This window comes from Diadema antillarum, unplaced genomic scaffold, assembly GCF_040938485.1.
Source record: "Diadema antillarum isolate AM-2024a unplaced genomic scaffold, OU_Dant_1.0 seq00000329_RagTag, whole genome shotgun sequence".
NCBI classification, from domain to species: Eukaryota; Metazoa; Echinodermata; class Echinoidea; order Diadematoida; family Diadematidae; genus Diadema; species Diadema antillarum.
The window spans coordinates 386,228-403,494 of NW_027271346.1; the positions used below are offsets into that span (position 1 = coordinate 386,228).

The following is a 17,267-nucleotide window of genomic DNA, read 5'->3' on the forward strand; positions in this document are numbered from 1 at the left end:
ATCCTGAAATGTCAACAGTCCGAGTTTTGATAATTTACTATAAATCATTTTGTAGATACATGTACATGTACACAATTTAACGTTTGCCGTTACGGACATTACATTTTTTGGACACGATTTTTTACCTTCATGTGGATATGTTGGGAAATTTATGAATCAGAGCATTAAGTAAAAGGAATTTTCTTCTGAAATGAGTGCTCTGGTTCTGTTTAAGTTGTAGATTGATAATGGTGTGCAACACATTCAGCATTTACTCTACAGGGTCACAAATGTAGCGTTACGGACATTACATTTTTAGCGTTACGGACATTACAACTTTGTCCACTTTTTTAAGTCTGAATATTCATACTTTAACACAGTCCATATCTCAGACAAGGCTAATATTAGTGTTTTTTGGTTCATTCTTAACCATAAACTACTTTGAAACAAATGCTGAAGTGTTTCTGAATATGGAATAATGAGAGTCAAAGATTGTGTGTTTTTACAAAAATTATCAAAAATTTTGCCCCAAAATGGGTTTTTTAAAGGAAAGAATGCCTAAAAACACTTTAATTGTATCAAAATACCACTTCAATGAAAGAACTTAACAAGTTCTAGCATTTGATACTAAATTTGTCCCTGTAGCTCATATATTTTTCAAATTATTGCAGATTTATGATTTTAGGAAAGGTAACATTTTTTGCGGAATTGCCCATTTGCTTTGCTTCAAGGGGTCATCCAACTGGCAACATTTTGTCCCCTCTTCAACACATGCAAAGATTGTACCGGTACTCTGTGTGCTGATACTAAAGCCATTGGCATATACACTTTGAGCGTTGGGTTCCTGAGGTTTAGTGAATTTGCAAGAGCCAATTTTCATAGAAAACTGAAAACTCGGCTAATATTGTATGTAAGTATATCTAGGTAATACAGGTCTCAGCTGAAAAACATCTATTATCAGTCTGGTCATCAGTGGATGAGATTTCACAGTCTCCTTGCTGTCAATAAGAATCAGAAAGGTGGATAAGGCATTACAAGCTATGTTGATTGCACTGTAGCTGAGGTTGTTGTTATGGACTAATCTGCTACGGAATTCCAGTAAGTACTGCTTCCATTTCGGTTTGGAGGTAACTCATATTCCTGCAATAGCAGAATCTGCGCTACTGTGTGATGTAAACTTGGTATTGCTTGCAGGTTGATACTCTCTATGATGCTGTAATAATGTCCAGTGTTCTACTGCTTAAAGGGGCTGTACAGCACTGGTTGAGGTGGGGATTCATGTTTTTTACATTCCTAAGTGAGATAATGAGAATGTGATTTTAAGAAGGATTCAACATTCATTTGATGAAAATTGGTTTTCAAATGGCTGGGATATCCCAAAAAGTGATAATAATAAAAGGCGACATGCCACAACTCTATTAGGATCTCTTTGTTTCACCTTGTTTTTGGATGTCTCAGCCATTTCAAAACCGATTTTCATCAAATAAACTTTTGATACCCTTTAGAATTGCATGCTCTTTGACATCTTATAGAGTGGTTTCTGAATATATCACACAACGTTAAAAGCTAAATCCTCACCTCGACCAGAACTGTACACACCCTTTAATCCTTGATTTTCAAAGTGTCATCCCATAACCTCCAAAAAAGGCGCTCAACATTAGTATTAGGCGGGTCGGTGGTGTTTACCATGGGGAGGAGTAGAAAATCTTCTTGCACGCCGAGTGGGCCAATTTGGGACAAGTAGTAGCCCCCTGGCTTTGTCCACTCTGATTTTTTTGTACTCATTTGGGGATCATACAGAATGGTGGGAAAGTTGCTTTCACCTTTCCAGTCACTCTTGCTACCATTCATATTGATGGTCTAAGCTTTGTGGCCATCAATTCATGACATACATCCTTCACTTTTTGTACCTTAATATGATGCAATTTTACAGTCATTCTCAATGTTTAGGATAAAATCAAGAAAGGCTAGTTCATATGTTGGCGTGAGCACTGATTTCTCATCATGAATGATAAATCCTAGTTCTGAGATGATTTTGTGGAATGTTGCAGACATGCTCTCTTGGAGTTAGGGTGGGATTCTGAAATCCTTCCTAAGAAGATTTTTCTTCCTAAGTCAAGATTTTTTCTCAAGAGGTATTCTGAAAATCTTCCCAAGTTTCTTCCTAATTCTTTTCCTAAACTTAGGAAGAAACTGAGAGAAATATGCAAATGAGGATGAGGATGAGGATGAAGATATGCAAATTTCTGACTTGGGAAGAAGTTGGTAAATTATAGAATGATGACAAAAGATTCAGTTTGCACATCAATGTACCATATCAGTCACATGAGCCAAAATTCAAGCTAAATACTAAAGGACTGAGGGAGTAAGCTGAATACACAATATTTTTGTATGTTTTTAGTGAAAAAATGCTGTTACCACGGCATTGCCCTATTGTTTAACAATGACAAAGATTAAGTTTGTACATCTACTTACTATAGCCGTCATATGTACCAAATTTCAAGCCAAATTCTCAAAGACTGATTGAGAGAACTAAATCCCCAGTATTTTTGTACAATTTTCATCTAGGACATGCTGTTACCATGGCAACACATTGTTCAACAATGACGAAAGATGAAGTTTGCACATTTTCGTACTATAACGGTCACATGTGCCAAATTTCAAGCCAAGTGCTCAAAGACTGAGATAACTGAATCCACATTATTTTTGTACGATTTTCATCTAGGATATGCTGTTACCATGGCAACGCATTGTTAAAACAATCACAAAAGATTGTTTGCACATCTATGTACCATAGCTGTCACATGTGCCAAAATTTAAGCTATATGCTAAAAGACTGAGGGAGTTAGTAAGCTGAATCCGCAACATTTTCATATGCTTTTTAATAGGTAACTGTTACTATGGCAAAACAATGTTGTTTAAACAATGACAAAAGATTAAGTTTGCACATCTACGCATCATAGCCGTCACATGTGCTTTTCAGTGAAAAAAATGCTGTTACCATGGCAACACATTGTTCAACATCAACAAAAGATGTGTTTTTGCACATCCACATACTGTAGCAGTCACATGTGATGCAATTCAAAAAAGCCAAGTCCCACCCTTCGACTATTGAATTAGGTGTACCTCAAGGGTCAATTCTTGGTCCCCTTTTATTTTCAATTTATGTCGACAGTCTACCCGAGTGTACTTCAGAAGGTGTTATAGATATGTACGCTGACGATACGACCCTCACTGTCAGTGCTAATGACGCAGCAGTTTTAGAAGAAAAGATAACTGTTGCACTACACTAAGTAATGGGGTGGATTAAGGAAAATCGTCTCGTCCTTAACACTGACAAAACTTCTGTCATGATAATCGGCTCCCGTGCTAATCTCGGGAAAATTGAAAATTTCAGTATTTCATTAGATGGTAGTCTGATTAAAAGAGTTCAGTTCACCAAATGTTTAGGTGTTTTAATAGATGAAGAACTGAAATAGTCTAAACAAATCGAAAATGTATGCAAACATACCCAGAAAAGTATGTGCATGATAAAGAGAGCGAAGGCCTTTCTGCCCCAACAATCCCTAAAATTACTTTATAATAGTCTAGTGTTACTACAATTTGATTACTGTTCTGTTGTTTGGTCAAACAGATTTCAATCCCATACAACTAAGCTAGAAAAAATTCAAAAGAGGGCAGCACGAATAATTTTGGACAAAACATATGACACACCGTCGGCTGATTTATTCAAAAGTCTTAAATGGATGACACTAGACAAACGTTTTGAGTTCAGTTGCGTTATGATGATATATAAATCAGGGCTCGACACTAACGGTGGCCCGGTGGCCCGGGGCCACCAAATTTTTAAAAAGGGCAAATTTTGTGGCCCGCCTCGGGCCACCAAATTTTTTTGAAAAGTACGTCAATTACTTTGTAACTTTTTGCGCCGGAAATTAGCAGTTATATTTGTTTAAAGGACGGATGAAAAGGACTGAATGAGTGCCTGAGAGTGAGTGTTGTGAGTTTGTTGAGGTTTATTTATGAGCAGATGTCTCGGGTCACCAAAAATTTGAAATTGAGGATTTTGGTGGCCCCATCGGGCCACCAAACAAAAAAGTTAGTGTCGAGCCCTGTATAAAAGCGTCCATAACTTAGCACCTTTGTACCTTCACGTGCACTTAGTTAAGCCTAGTGATGTACATGAACATCATACAAGGCTAATAGACAGTGGACGTCTACGTGTGCCAAGATTTCGCTCTGATTGTCACAAGTGCAGCCCAATCGTATCTTCTCTACTTGAATGGAACAGGCTGGATCATTCAATTAGATCAGCTTCTTCCATATATTCATTTAAAAGATTGTTTGAGCAAAGTTGTTATTTGTAAGTAATACACGAAATTTATTCTGGGCTAGCTTATCATTCCTGTATAATAGCGTCTTAATTGTTATTTCAGCATTCTGGTGAACTCTTGCTGTGGCATGTACTTTTTTTATGTTACTTTGCAATGTAAAGTATGCTGGTATGTATCTACACTATGTCATCTTCTGTTATATACATTTTGCTATTTAATGTACATATGTTCATCAATATTATTCAGGGCTCCATGGAAGACAACTATTTATTGGTGAATGGGCTATCCTGACAAAATATTATAAATGAATAAATAAATAAATAAATAAATAAATTGAAGTCAAATACTCAAAAACTGAGGGAGCTACAATAGGTCAATCCACATATTTTTGTATGATTGGCAAACTAGAAATGTCCCTATGGCGACTGGTATGCCTCCGCCATAATGCATGATTCTCCTAATAGGTCTATAGTACATGTGGACAATGTGTGATTACATTTTCACAAAACTGGCAAAATATTAAAATGACATGTTTGTCACAAATGTGCTGAATGTTCACCTTCCTTGACCTAGGTTTAATTGCATAAATAGGAGAGCACATATTTGGGGATTTAAAGACTTTAACTTGACTTTGACCCTTTCATAAGTTTATGCTTTGAGTAATTTTCAAGGTATGGAGAAAACGTGCAATTTCTGTATTGAATAGTAAATTGTTACCATTTTCATCTGGCCTTTGACCCTAAAATTCATAAGAGAATTACTGTCAGACAGAACATGCATATATATGTACTAAGTTTCAAGATAACTTGAGCCACTTCCGAGATATGGAGGAAGAAGTAAGTTCAGCACTTTCACTTGATCTTTGACCTTTGACCTTTTTGGCAAAAAAAAAAAGACTTCCCAGAGAATCTCTATTAGGTTATACATGCATACACCAAGTTAAAAAAAAATAATCCTGCTGGCATTGCGTAAATATGAGGGAAATAGTAAAATTTTGAAGTGTTGACCTTGACCTTTGACACCCTGACCTTTGACCCATGAATCCTAAATTCTCTAGATAATCATTGCCAGTCAGTACATGCAGATATACTATGTTCTATGAAGATACCTTGAACAATTTCCAAGATACGGAGAAAAAAGTGAACTTTTAAAATTTTTACTTGACCTTTTGACCTTTGACCTCATGATCCCAAATTTTCACCAGAAAATCTTAATTGGGTAATACATGTATACACTAAGTTTCAAGAAAATATCTTCAGGCATTGCATAGATATGGGGGAAATAGTGAAATTTTGAGCATTTGACCTTGAACTTTTGACCTTTGACCTTGAGCATGTGCACCCAAAAGTTGATAGGCGCAACTTCACTCCCTAATACATATACATGCCAAGTTTCATTAGGATACCTCAAAATGTTTTTTAGTTACGCTGTCCACAAAATTCATTACGGACGGACAGAAGGACGGACAGACAACCCGAAAACATAATGCCTCCGGCACCACTTCGTGGCGGAGGCATAAAAACTGCTGTTGCCATGGCAACATATTTATTCACAAACAAAACAGGTGTCTTGCACAACACATTACATTGATCATATTCCCAAATTTCAACTGAATTTCTTTAGAAATGAGAGTAGTTCTATCCACAACATTTTGTAAGATTTCTAAAAAATTTGACGTTGCCATGGCAATGCATTATGCAATACTAACGAAAAAGGTGTCTTGCACATCTTCCTCTGATAGTGGTCACACATGCCAAATTTGGAGTTAATTGCTCAAAAAATGAGAGTAGTTCGATACACAAGATTCTATGAAAATATGCCATTGCCATGGCAACTTATTATGCAATACTAACAAAAAAGATGTCTTGCACATAGTATACCTTTAGTTTGATATCAGTCACACATGATAAATTTGGGGTTAATTGCTCAAAAAATGAGTAACTCGATCCACATTTTGTAAGATTTAAAAGAAAATTACCATTGCCATAGCAACGCATTATGCAATACAGTACTCTCCGCATAATCGGGTAGGCTCGGGCAGAGCGTTTCTTACCCGATTAAGCGGAGTACCCGATTAACAGAAGAACACGTCTCATTCACAATTGACACACACAATGTGTATATATACATGCATTGTACACTGCACCAAACACCTACACTGCATGCTTAACACGCGTGCTTGCAGGGCACATTATACATACCTTACGCTTGCTCAGTCACGAGCAATAATTTACACTATTTTTATGAACAAATATGTCTTCAGAAAACTTTGTCATTTGACTATAGACTCCTCGCTAACACGCAGGCATTTTTCGAACTAACACATCTCTCTGCGTGCACTAGTCACGTACACAGTTACTTTTCGAAAAGTGACTGAGGAAAAAGCAAAATTATGGAGCTGGTGAACGGCCTGGTTTTCGTTGCAAACTTCTCGTGTTGTGAATGTTGTTGCAGAGCAAGGGAGGAGCGCAAGTGTGTTCAACTCCTGTCTCTCTATGCAGTTGTGAGTGCCAGCTACAATATGTGTAATGTTCGTTTACGTGTGGCAAGTCGGTACTGGTACATTATGTTTTCATGTTTAATCCCCAAATGATCGGTCTTCTTTGCAAATTAAGCAGAGAATGCGATTAGCCGTGGAAAATTTGACATTCATGATTTGTTAAAGTGTTATATCTGCAATAAAATGTGGGTAGAAATTAGATAAGAAGAAAATTATTTACCCATTTATGCGGAGGAGCAACCCGATTATCAGGTAATTTTAATGTGCATTGGAACTGATTTTGACATTACTACCCAATTAAACGGAGTACCCATTTAAGAGATACCCGATTACGCGGAGAGTACTGTACTAACGAAAAAGGTGTCTGGCACATCTTCCTTTGATAGTGGTCAAGCATGCCAAATTTGGAGTTGATTGCTCAAAAAATGAGAGAGTCGTTCGATTCACAATTTTTAATGAAAATATGCCGTTATCATGGCCACGCATTATGCAACACTAACAAAAAAGGTGTCTTGCACATCTACCTTTGATAGTGGTCACACATGCCAAATTTGGGGTCAATTGCTCAAACAAGGCAAGTGCCAAATTGTGTCTCGCCCATTCGCGTCCAAGAAATTAATATTTTTCTAACTCCCAGAAGTTCATTGACCCACCTATGACCTTTGACCTTGTGGTGACATTCAACTTCCCAAGGGACATTTACCATCTAAGTTTGGTCACAAACGGACAAAGGGATCAAAAGTTATGAGCCATAATCGAAACGCGCCATGAAAACTTAACATTGGCCCCTAAAAATTTGTTGACCCCTTTCTGTGACCTTTGACCTTGTGATGACCTTCACCTCCCCAAGGGACATCTACCATCCAAGTTTGGTCACAAACGGACAAAGGGATCAAAAGTTATGAGCCACAATCGAAACGCGCCCTAAAAACTTAACATTGGGCCCTAAAAGTTTGTTGACCCCTGTCTGTGACCTTTGACCTTGTGATGACCTTCAACTCCCCAAGGGACATCTACCAGCCAAGTTTGGTCACAAACGGGCAAAGGGATCAAGTTATGAGCCATAATCAAATGCGCCATAAAAACTTAACATTGGGCCCTAAAAGTTCGTTGACCCCTGTCTGTGACCTTTGACCTTGTGGTAACCTTCAACTTCCCAAGGGACATCTACCATCTAAGTTTGGTCACAAACAGACAGATGCATCAAAAGTTACGAGCCATAAATGAAATGCGCCCTAAAAACTTAACATTGGGCCCTAAAGTTCATTGACCTCTGCCTGTGACCTTTGACCTTGAGGTGCCCTTCATGTTTGGTAAAATGTGTAACTTTGTATAACCACTCTTCCCTCCAAGTTTGATTGAAATTGAAATCCTCAGTAGAGAGTTATTCAAGTTTTTGTAGCGTTACGGACAGACGACGGACGGACGGACGACGGACGGACAACGGACGGACAACGTACGGACGACGGACGGACAGACGCCGCAGGCGATCCCTCAGTCTCCCCACACCTCCGGTGGGCTCGACAAAAATGAGAGTAGTTCGATCCCCAAGATTTTGCAACGGACTGACTGCCCGACCGACCAACTGACCAGCCACCCGACCTCAGTGATTTCTATAATATACCCCCATACACACTATGTGTGGGTGGGGGTATAAAAATTAGAAATGTCGCTATAGCGACTGGTATGCTTCTGCCATAATGCATGGTTCTCTTAATAGGCCTATAGTACAATGTCTTGACAATATGTGATGACAGTTTAACATAAATGGCAAAATATTAAAATGACAGAATGTTCACATTCCTTGATCTTGACTATTATTATATATTGTCTACAAGTGTAGGTATTGGGGATTTGAGGATTTTTCCTTGACTTTTATATGATCCTTGTATAAGTTTGAGTAATTTTCAAGGTATGGAGAAAAAGTGCAATTTCAGTATTAAATATTAAAATATTAGCATTTTAACCTGGCCTTTGACCCTTGACATTACCTATGAGCCTAAAATTCCCAAGAGAATCACTGTCATGTAGAACATGCAGATATACTCAGTTTCATGATGATACCTTGAGTCACTTTTGAGATATGGAGGAAGAAGTGAAATTTTGCACTTTCACTTGACCTTTTGAACTTTGAAAGTTTGGCAAGAAACTTCCCAGAGAATCTCTATTGTTTAATACATGTATATATGAAGTTTGAAGAAAAATCCTGGAGGTATTGCATACAATGTAGCTATGAGGGAAATAGTGAAAATTTGAGGAGCTGACCTTGACCTTTGACCCTGACCTTTGAACAATGACCCCCAAATTCCCTGGATAATCACAGTCGGTGATAAGCACAATCAATCAAACTTCTAAAAGAATGCACCAACTGACTTAAATATTCACATGCAGCATGCTAAGACATCAGTAATCACATGTGGTAAGACAATAGCTAATTTCTTCTCATTTACTGTTAATTATTAAAGATTAATTACCAAAAAGTCCCCAAAAACCCACGTAATGCGTCAAAAAAAGCATTTTACAACTTACGTAAAATCAAGATTTGAGGTCCATATTTTAAGTCTACCCCTATGTGTTTGGTATCAAATTAATGGATTTTTTCCTGGCATTGCTTGCATGCAATACAAAACAGTGGTTCTTTCAGCTGGAGAAAGTTATGAGGTCTGAAGTCCCCTCCTGGTAGGAGTGTAATGCTGGCTTATTTTTGTGACATTGTGACCTTTTAACCCATGCTGTACAGCTATACATGGAGAAAAAGCTTATTTTTCTGCTTTTCCTGAAAGTACTGAAGACACACTACAATATGGTGCGCTGTTTGCCAATAAATGTTCAGCCAGTTTTGAGTTTTGAGCCATTTTCAAATGCTGAGGAAAATAAGTGCAGCCGTTTTTCAGTATTTTCAGTGAGGTATATCCTAATTTGACTACTTTAAAGAATCTCTTCCCCTTATTGAATATCCTTGTTTTTTTAACCATGAATTGTACATATGTAGAAATCTATTGTGTGAAAATTTTAGCAAATTTGAGCAATAGGAACTTATTTTTTTTATATTTTTACAAATTGCTGAGGATAAAAAAGTGTGATACATGCCCATGTTATACTGCATGAAGGTCATATGATAAGTGTTCAGTGTTCATATTTCAATGCTTGTTCAATTTCTAAAGATATCATAAGCAAAAACATAGTATTTTGGCTTAATATGTCATTATTTGAGTATCACAGCTTGGATATCCCATCTTGCCATGTAAAGACAGAATACATACCATCATGAAATATCATGACATTGAAATAATAATAAGAAATATTCAAGTGACCAAAATACTTGTTTGTGAAAATAAATAACAAATGAAAGGTGATTTCTTATGGAGCAGTTCTTTCAAATGTCAAACAGCTTCGATAATGAAGCAAGTGAAATCTGAAAACTATCCTGGCAACAAGTTGAAATGGATAGGGAATTCTGACAAAAACTGTCACACCATTTGATGTTTGAATTTGTCTTTTTTATTGGATGAGGTTATAAAACTATAAGTGCCGCCGATAAAATAACAATCCTCTCAATTTGAACAAGAGCAGTAGGGTGGTACACTAGTACGAATCAGTAAACAGCTGATTATTTATGCATCGTATCCATGGGCAACTGCGGGGTAACTGCAAGAAGGCGCAGGAAATTAGACTTGAGTCAAGAACGACTATTAATTATTATTTTTTTATTCAAACTATTTTTTTTTTTCTTGGACTGAAAAAAAAAAACCAAAATATTTCATATTACGCTTCTAAAATATATAATGAATATATGAAGTCTTTTTATCGTGATTTTATGAAGAATTAGAATTATTAAAAAAATATAGATACTAGACGGGCTGAACAAGGAAGTCTAATTTCACCCCAAGAATTTGCAACACCCCGCACCTCGGGTGCATTCCTAGCGTTCTTGCCGCATCGCACTCTCACCTAGCTAGGCCATGTGCACAAGCCAGTCACATATTCACAGTACACACGTTGTAGCCAGTTCACCGATCTCATTCCTGATCTCGTGCGTGTAGAAAATTCTCTCAAAACTAAGCCAGACATGATTTTGGAACATACATTACAGTGTCAAGACCTTTTCAGTGGACTTTGAATTCACTATTTGTCTGTTTTAGCTCTTGAATGTACGACTTCGAACGTCCGATTTGTTTTTTCCCACACCACGTGGAGTTCTGTGTTTTTTCAGCCCCATGCACCATCCACACACGTCACACACACAAGCCATCGCGATCGAAGTTTGAGCGATAGCGATAACATGTGCGGAGCAGACATGCGGATTTCAGCACAGGGTAAATGAGTAGTTGAACGTATCACGATTGTAAAACAAATCTATTTCTATGTCTCTGCAAATTTGAATTAGGCTATCTCAGCATAGATAGACTATGATACATTACAAAATAGATTAGCCATAGCAAGAACTTGCTTACATGAGAGTTATTAGATAACGTTGCAAAATAAAAACCCCGTCATTGAATGGAATGTTCCAGAGCTATCTCGGGGGGGGGGGGGGGGGGGGGGGGGGGGGGGCTCGAGGACATTATGGACACGTCGATTCGCAAGTGGGTAGGATGTGATTACAGATGGCTTGAAATGAAGAGGATTTATGAATGAAATACACAGAAACAATATTTTTTCATAATTCCTGCACAATTTATTATTTCTTTTCATAAAATTCACATAAACTAGTGCTGTATTGAGTCAACTAAGTGCATATTAGCATGAGTGTACACGCATCATCCCTCCTGCCTAGTGGGAATGACACAGGCAGTTTTTTCCAATGACGTATGAATGCTCTTCGCGTGTAGATCACGCCGTAGGGAAGATCGCGCCCAAGTTCATGGCCAACTTACCAGGCAGGCACGATATTACAGATTACACAGAGGCCCGTACGTGGATGGGTTAAAGTGAAAACAAAGTTCTGGTAAGGGCTTGAGAACCCTTCTGGCACCATTTCATATTTGCTTGCAATATATCGAAAGAGTCTACAAAGAAACTTACCTGGCTGACGCGGTTTGCCGGAATGATGAGTCGTTTTGGAGTATTTTGAGAAAAATAATAAAAGTAGGTAGACCGACTTTTATTCCAGAAGGCTCCAGACTAACTCGGTCTCAGGGAAAACTCGACCCTATTTCAGACAATTTACACACAGTTCGTGATCGCCATGTTCATCAGTACTCTATAATACTACGGGTACCAAACGAGGCCTTACTGAGCAGACAGGAAAGTGCGTGCTAATCCTGTACAAAACAAATGGACAGCGCGCAGTCCTCAAGCCTACTAGTATACGCACATCACCTCAGTTGCTGAGACGCGCGGTCTTTGAACTTTTTGTTGTTGTTTATCAAGCATCTTTGATTGTTTTTAGAGGTGCTTGAGAGGCGCACACTAATTTTGCATGCGCGCCAAAGAGGTTTTTGATGAGCGCGTTGTAACAACTTGGACCATTACTGCGAGTAGCCAGAACGCTACAATGTAGTTTATACAGGCCGCTCCCATATGCATAGTACAACACTGTACTGTACATGGTCTCAATCCAGAGGGACAACCAATACAACTCATTCCGCCGGTTAATATTTCCCATTTTCGTCGTTACCCATCGAATATCTTGTCATTGCAGCATTATTCCGCACATTTCCTAGGCATACGTTCACATTTTGGAGCAAAATTTGACAACTTTTGCAGGCGTACCAGAACTTTGTTTGGGCTTTAAATACTGTGGAAAAAGTTAGCTTCACAGGGTTTTGGTAAAACTGTGGTTACCATGGACATGCTTTGTCAAACCAACACAAACAACATGTCTTCCACATCTACACCTCAATGCTATAATGTCCACCAAATTTGATTTCAATTGCCTCAAAATTGTGGAAGCAATTCACTCTACAAGATTTTCAAGAAAATATGCGGTTACCATGGCAATGCCTTGTCGGGTACAAATACAAAGAGTGTCTTGCATAACTACACCTATAGATCATTATACACACCCTTTTGTAAGTGTATGCATCGAGTAATTTCCAAGGCAAAAAGAGAACAAAAGTGTAATTTCAGCATTAACTAGTAAAGTTTCAGCCTTTCACTCTTGCCTTTGACCCTTGATCTTTGACAAAAATTGATTACGGACGGACGGAAGGACAGACAACCAGAAAATATCATGCCTCTAGTGACACTTCATGGTGGAGGCACAAAAACTGAGCAAATCAAAATAATTGTATCAGTGTTATGGTTCATCACTTTTCTTACCTACTGTGAGGGCATCTGTGTACTTTTTGTTGTCAAAGTATAGAGCGATTAGTCTTGCCTCAAGAGCCTGGCGAAGGAACACTCTCTTTTCAGTGGTTGCCCACTGAATGCATTCTTGACATAATTCAATCTGGAGGGAGAGAGAGAGAGAGAGAGAGAGAGAATATAAGCATGGGATTACCTTCAATAGCTGTTAATATGAAGTTCAGATTTTAAGCTTCCAATTTACACACTTGAAACTTTCCCTGCAAACTTGTCTCTAGCTGCATTGATCCCTATAGCCTACGTACAACAGTACAATGCAGTCCCCAGTCCTCTGCACACACTATTGCCTTTGTTCACACAAAGATAAATGTTTACAAATTAACTGAGCCCAGGGCAACGCATAATCATACCTACTGTTGTTGCCATGACTTCTTATGCAATATAAGAATGTGGGTGGTGCAGTCTCTCAGTTAATTATACCTCAGATTTGGCCATCCTGAAATAAAATATAGTCCAATACAGGAGCGGATCCAGGAATTTCAGAAAGGGGGAGCGCAAAAAAAAAAAGAAAAAAGAGGGGGGCGTATATAAAATATGAAATATAAAGTAACCTAATTTCATTTTCAAATTAACAAAACCTTCAACAAAACACTGCAAATGTTCAGATTCACAAACCCTTGAGAAGTAATTTTTGCATTAACAAATATCTAGGTATTCCAAATTGTGTGTTTCGATTGATGAACCCTTGAAATAACGAACATAACACAGTGTATTCATCTACACAGCCAGAATAAGTAACATCTGTTCTAACAACAGAAATTACACATATGTACCTGGGAACTATGGCAAAATGAAAGCTAGATGCTTTCATCACTTTTTTATATGGGTATTTCCAAAAAGTTGGGACCCCAATGTGTGACATACACCTCAAAATTTAAACCTATGTAATGGAGACTGAATTTGCCTTTAAATGAATGATCTTTATTAATAGTAATATATTACAGTTGGGATTACAGTTACGCCTCTCTTAGATTTTTTTAATGCACTGCTATATATTCGAAGAAATACCGATGTTACATGGACACCATTTCTGTAGACAAGTTTAATAATTCATCATTATTGCAGAAGAATAATCCACGAGAAGTAAGTAGTTGTAATTAATTCAATGCATGCTAGCTGGTTGAGTAATTGACCAAAAATGATGGCACATTTACTCTCATTATTTCTTTTTTCCATGCACCTATCACGTCTCTCTCAGAATGTATGAATGTAGCTTAAATCTTCATGAAACTGCCTTCTTTTAGTTTTTATCAATATAATCTCATTTATTCTGCACCTGTGTTACTTTGCTAAAAGAAGAAGTTCCACTCTTCAAACAAATGCCAATTAAAATCTATGGTTCATGTATGCTTGTGGTGTGGATACATGTGTACTTCAAATTACCAAGGTTACATGGACACCGCGTCATGGTAACTCTGGTAGAGAGATAGGTAGATTTGAGCCAATTTTTAGTTACCATGTAGGCAAACTTTCAATAGTCATGTGGTAGTCCTTGTGGAAAGGGGAATAAAAATATTTCCTGTCAGCACTTGTTGAGCTAATATCTATCAAATCTATGCATATATTACCAATGTTACCAGGACGCGGTGTCCCTGTAACCTTGGTATATCCTTGATGTCTAAACTTGAGCATCAAATTTCAGCTTTCAAAATGATATTCACAACATTTGTTAACTAGATTGTGAAAAAGTATTGAGAACTGAAAGAAAAAAAAAACAATACACTTCTGGGGTAGTCCATTTTCCAATGAAAAACTGGTGATTTTAATGAACATGAAGTCATAGTTCTCACTGATAATTCATAATTTTATAAAGAAACCTGGAACCTTTTCATAGTAGCAGGATCAAAACAGCCACTTGCTTATTTCTTAACATTCTAAAAGTTGGGAAAGAACTGGCACATACCAAGCAATGTAGATCAATGCCAATATAGTAGATATGTACAACTGGCAATTATTCAGCGAGATCATATATTCAAAATTACCAGTGTTACATGGACACCGCGTCATAGTAACAATGGTATGAAGAATGGTAGTTTCAAACCAAGTTTTCATAACTACGTGAACATGCTTTTGATAATCAAGTTTTAGTCCTTATGTGAATAGAAATGATATTTTCTGCTGGCACTGGTTGACATGCTTGTATTTATCATATCCATGCATGCATCACCTATGTTACTACGATGGAGTGTCCTTGTAATATAGAGGTATGTTCTCAATATGTCAACTTGAGGATCAAGTTTCAGCAATCAAATCAGTATTCTTGCATTTTCTAGAGTTTACTCAACTATTAAAAAGCTTGAAGAATGAGAGACGAAAAATGTCAAGAGCAGCACATGTATGGTTTTAAGACCAAAATATCTTACTTCACAGATAATGATATAATTTCAAGGATCACAAGCTCAACATCTTCATGGCTGCAAGAACTCAAAAGCACTTGGCTAACTTATTTACACTTCAATTATGTCAAAATGTGCCAAATGCACCGGACCTGCTCAGCAGCACATGGCCTGCAGTACTCTTCAGTTGGAGTGAAGGACATTATAAGCTCATCAAGAAAACTTTGGAAAAGAACCGACACATACTATGCAATATCACTAACGATAGTTGAAAGCCAATATACATGACTGACAGTTATTCAGAGATTGAATACACAATTACCGCTGTTACATGGACACCATGTAGTTTTTAATGGTAAAGAAACCTGCAACCTTTTCATAGCTGCAGGATCAAAACAGCCACTTGCTTATTTCTTAACATTCTAAAACTTGGGAAAGAACTGGCACATACCAAGCAATGTAGATCAATGCCAATATAGTAGATCTGTACAACTGGCAATTATTCAGCGAGGGATTCAAAATTACCAGTGTTACATGGACACCGCGTCACAGTAACAATGGTATGAAGAATGGTAGTTTCAAACCAAGTTTTCATAACTACGTGAACATGCTTTTGATAATCAAGTTTTAGTCCTTATGTGAATAGAAATGATATTTTCTGCTGGCACTGGTTGACATGCTTGTATTTATCATATCCATGCATGCATCACCTATGTTACTACGATGGAGTGTCCTTGTAATATAGAGGTATGTTCTCAATATGTCAACTTGAGGATCAAGTTTCAGCAATCAAATCAGTATTCTTGCATTTTGTAGAGTTTACTCAACTATTAAAAAGCTTGAAGAATGAGAGACGAAAAATGTCAAGAGCAGCACATGTATGGTTTTAAGACCAAAATATCTTACTTCACAGATAATGATATAATTTCAAGGATCACAAGCTCAACATCTTCATGGCTGCAAGAACTCAAAAGCACTTGGCTAACTTATTTACACTTCAATTATGTCAAAATGTGCCAAATGCACCGGACCTGCTCAGCAGCACATGGCCTGCAGTACTCTTCAGTTGGAGTGAAGGACATTATAAGCTCATCAAGAAAACTTTGGAAAAGAACCGACACATACTATGCAATATCACTAACGATAGTTGAAAGCCAATATACATGACTGACAGTTATTCAGAGATTGAATACACAATTACCGCTGTTACATGGACACCATGTAGTTTTTAATGGTAAAGAAACCTGCAACCTTTTCATAGCTGCAGGATCAAAACAGCCACTTGCTTATTTCTTAACATTCTAAAACTTGGGAAAGAACTGGCACATACCAAGCAATGTAGATCAATGCCAATATAGTAGATCTGTACAACTGGCAATTATTCAGCGAGGGATTCAAAATTACCAGTGTTACATGGACACCGCGTCATAGTAACAATGGTATGAAGAATGGTAGTTTCAAACCAAGTTTTCATAACTACGTGAACATGCTTTTGATAATCAAGTTTTAGTCCTTATGTGAATAGAAATGATATTTTCTGCTGGCACTGGTTGACATGCTTGTATTTATCATATCCATGCATGCATCACCTATGTTACTACGATGGAGTGTCCTTGTAATATAGAGGTATGTTCTCAATACCGGTATGTCAACTTGAGGATCAAGTTTCAGCAATCAAATCAGTATTCTTGCATTTTCTAGAGTTTACTCAACTATTAAAAAGCTTGAAGAATGAGAGACGAAAAATGTCAAGAGCAGCACATGTATGGTGAAGAAGGGCTGTGTTCCACTCGTCCACATAGCTGCTAT

General features: G+C 37.6%; 1 protein-coding gene across 1 annotated transcript in view; it reads right to left on the minus strand.

Annotated features, from left to right (window-relative positions):
- LOC139730716 (26S proteasome non-ATPase regulatory subunit 11B-like) overlaps positions 1–17,267 on the minus strand; it is a 286,575-nt gene that overhangs the window by 208,209 nt on the left and 61,099 nt on the right. The window contains exon 4 of the mRNA XM_071641582.1: positions 13,078–13,207. Coding sequence (XP_071497683.1) covers positions 13,078–13,207 — 130 coding nt within the window. The remainder of the gene's footprint in view (positions 1–13,077; positions 13,208–17,267) is intronic.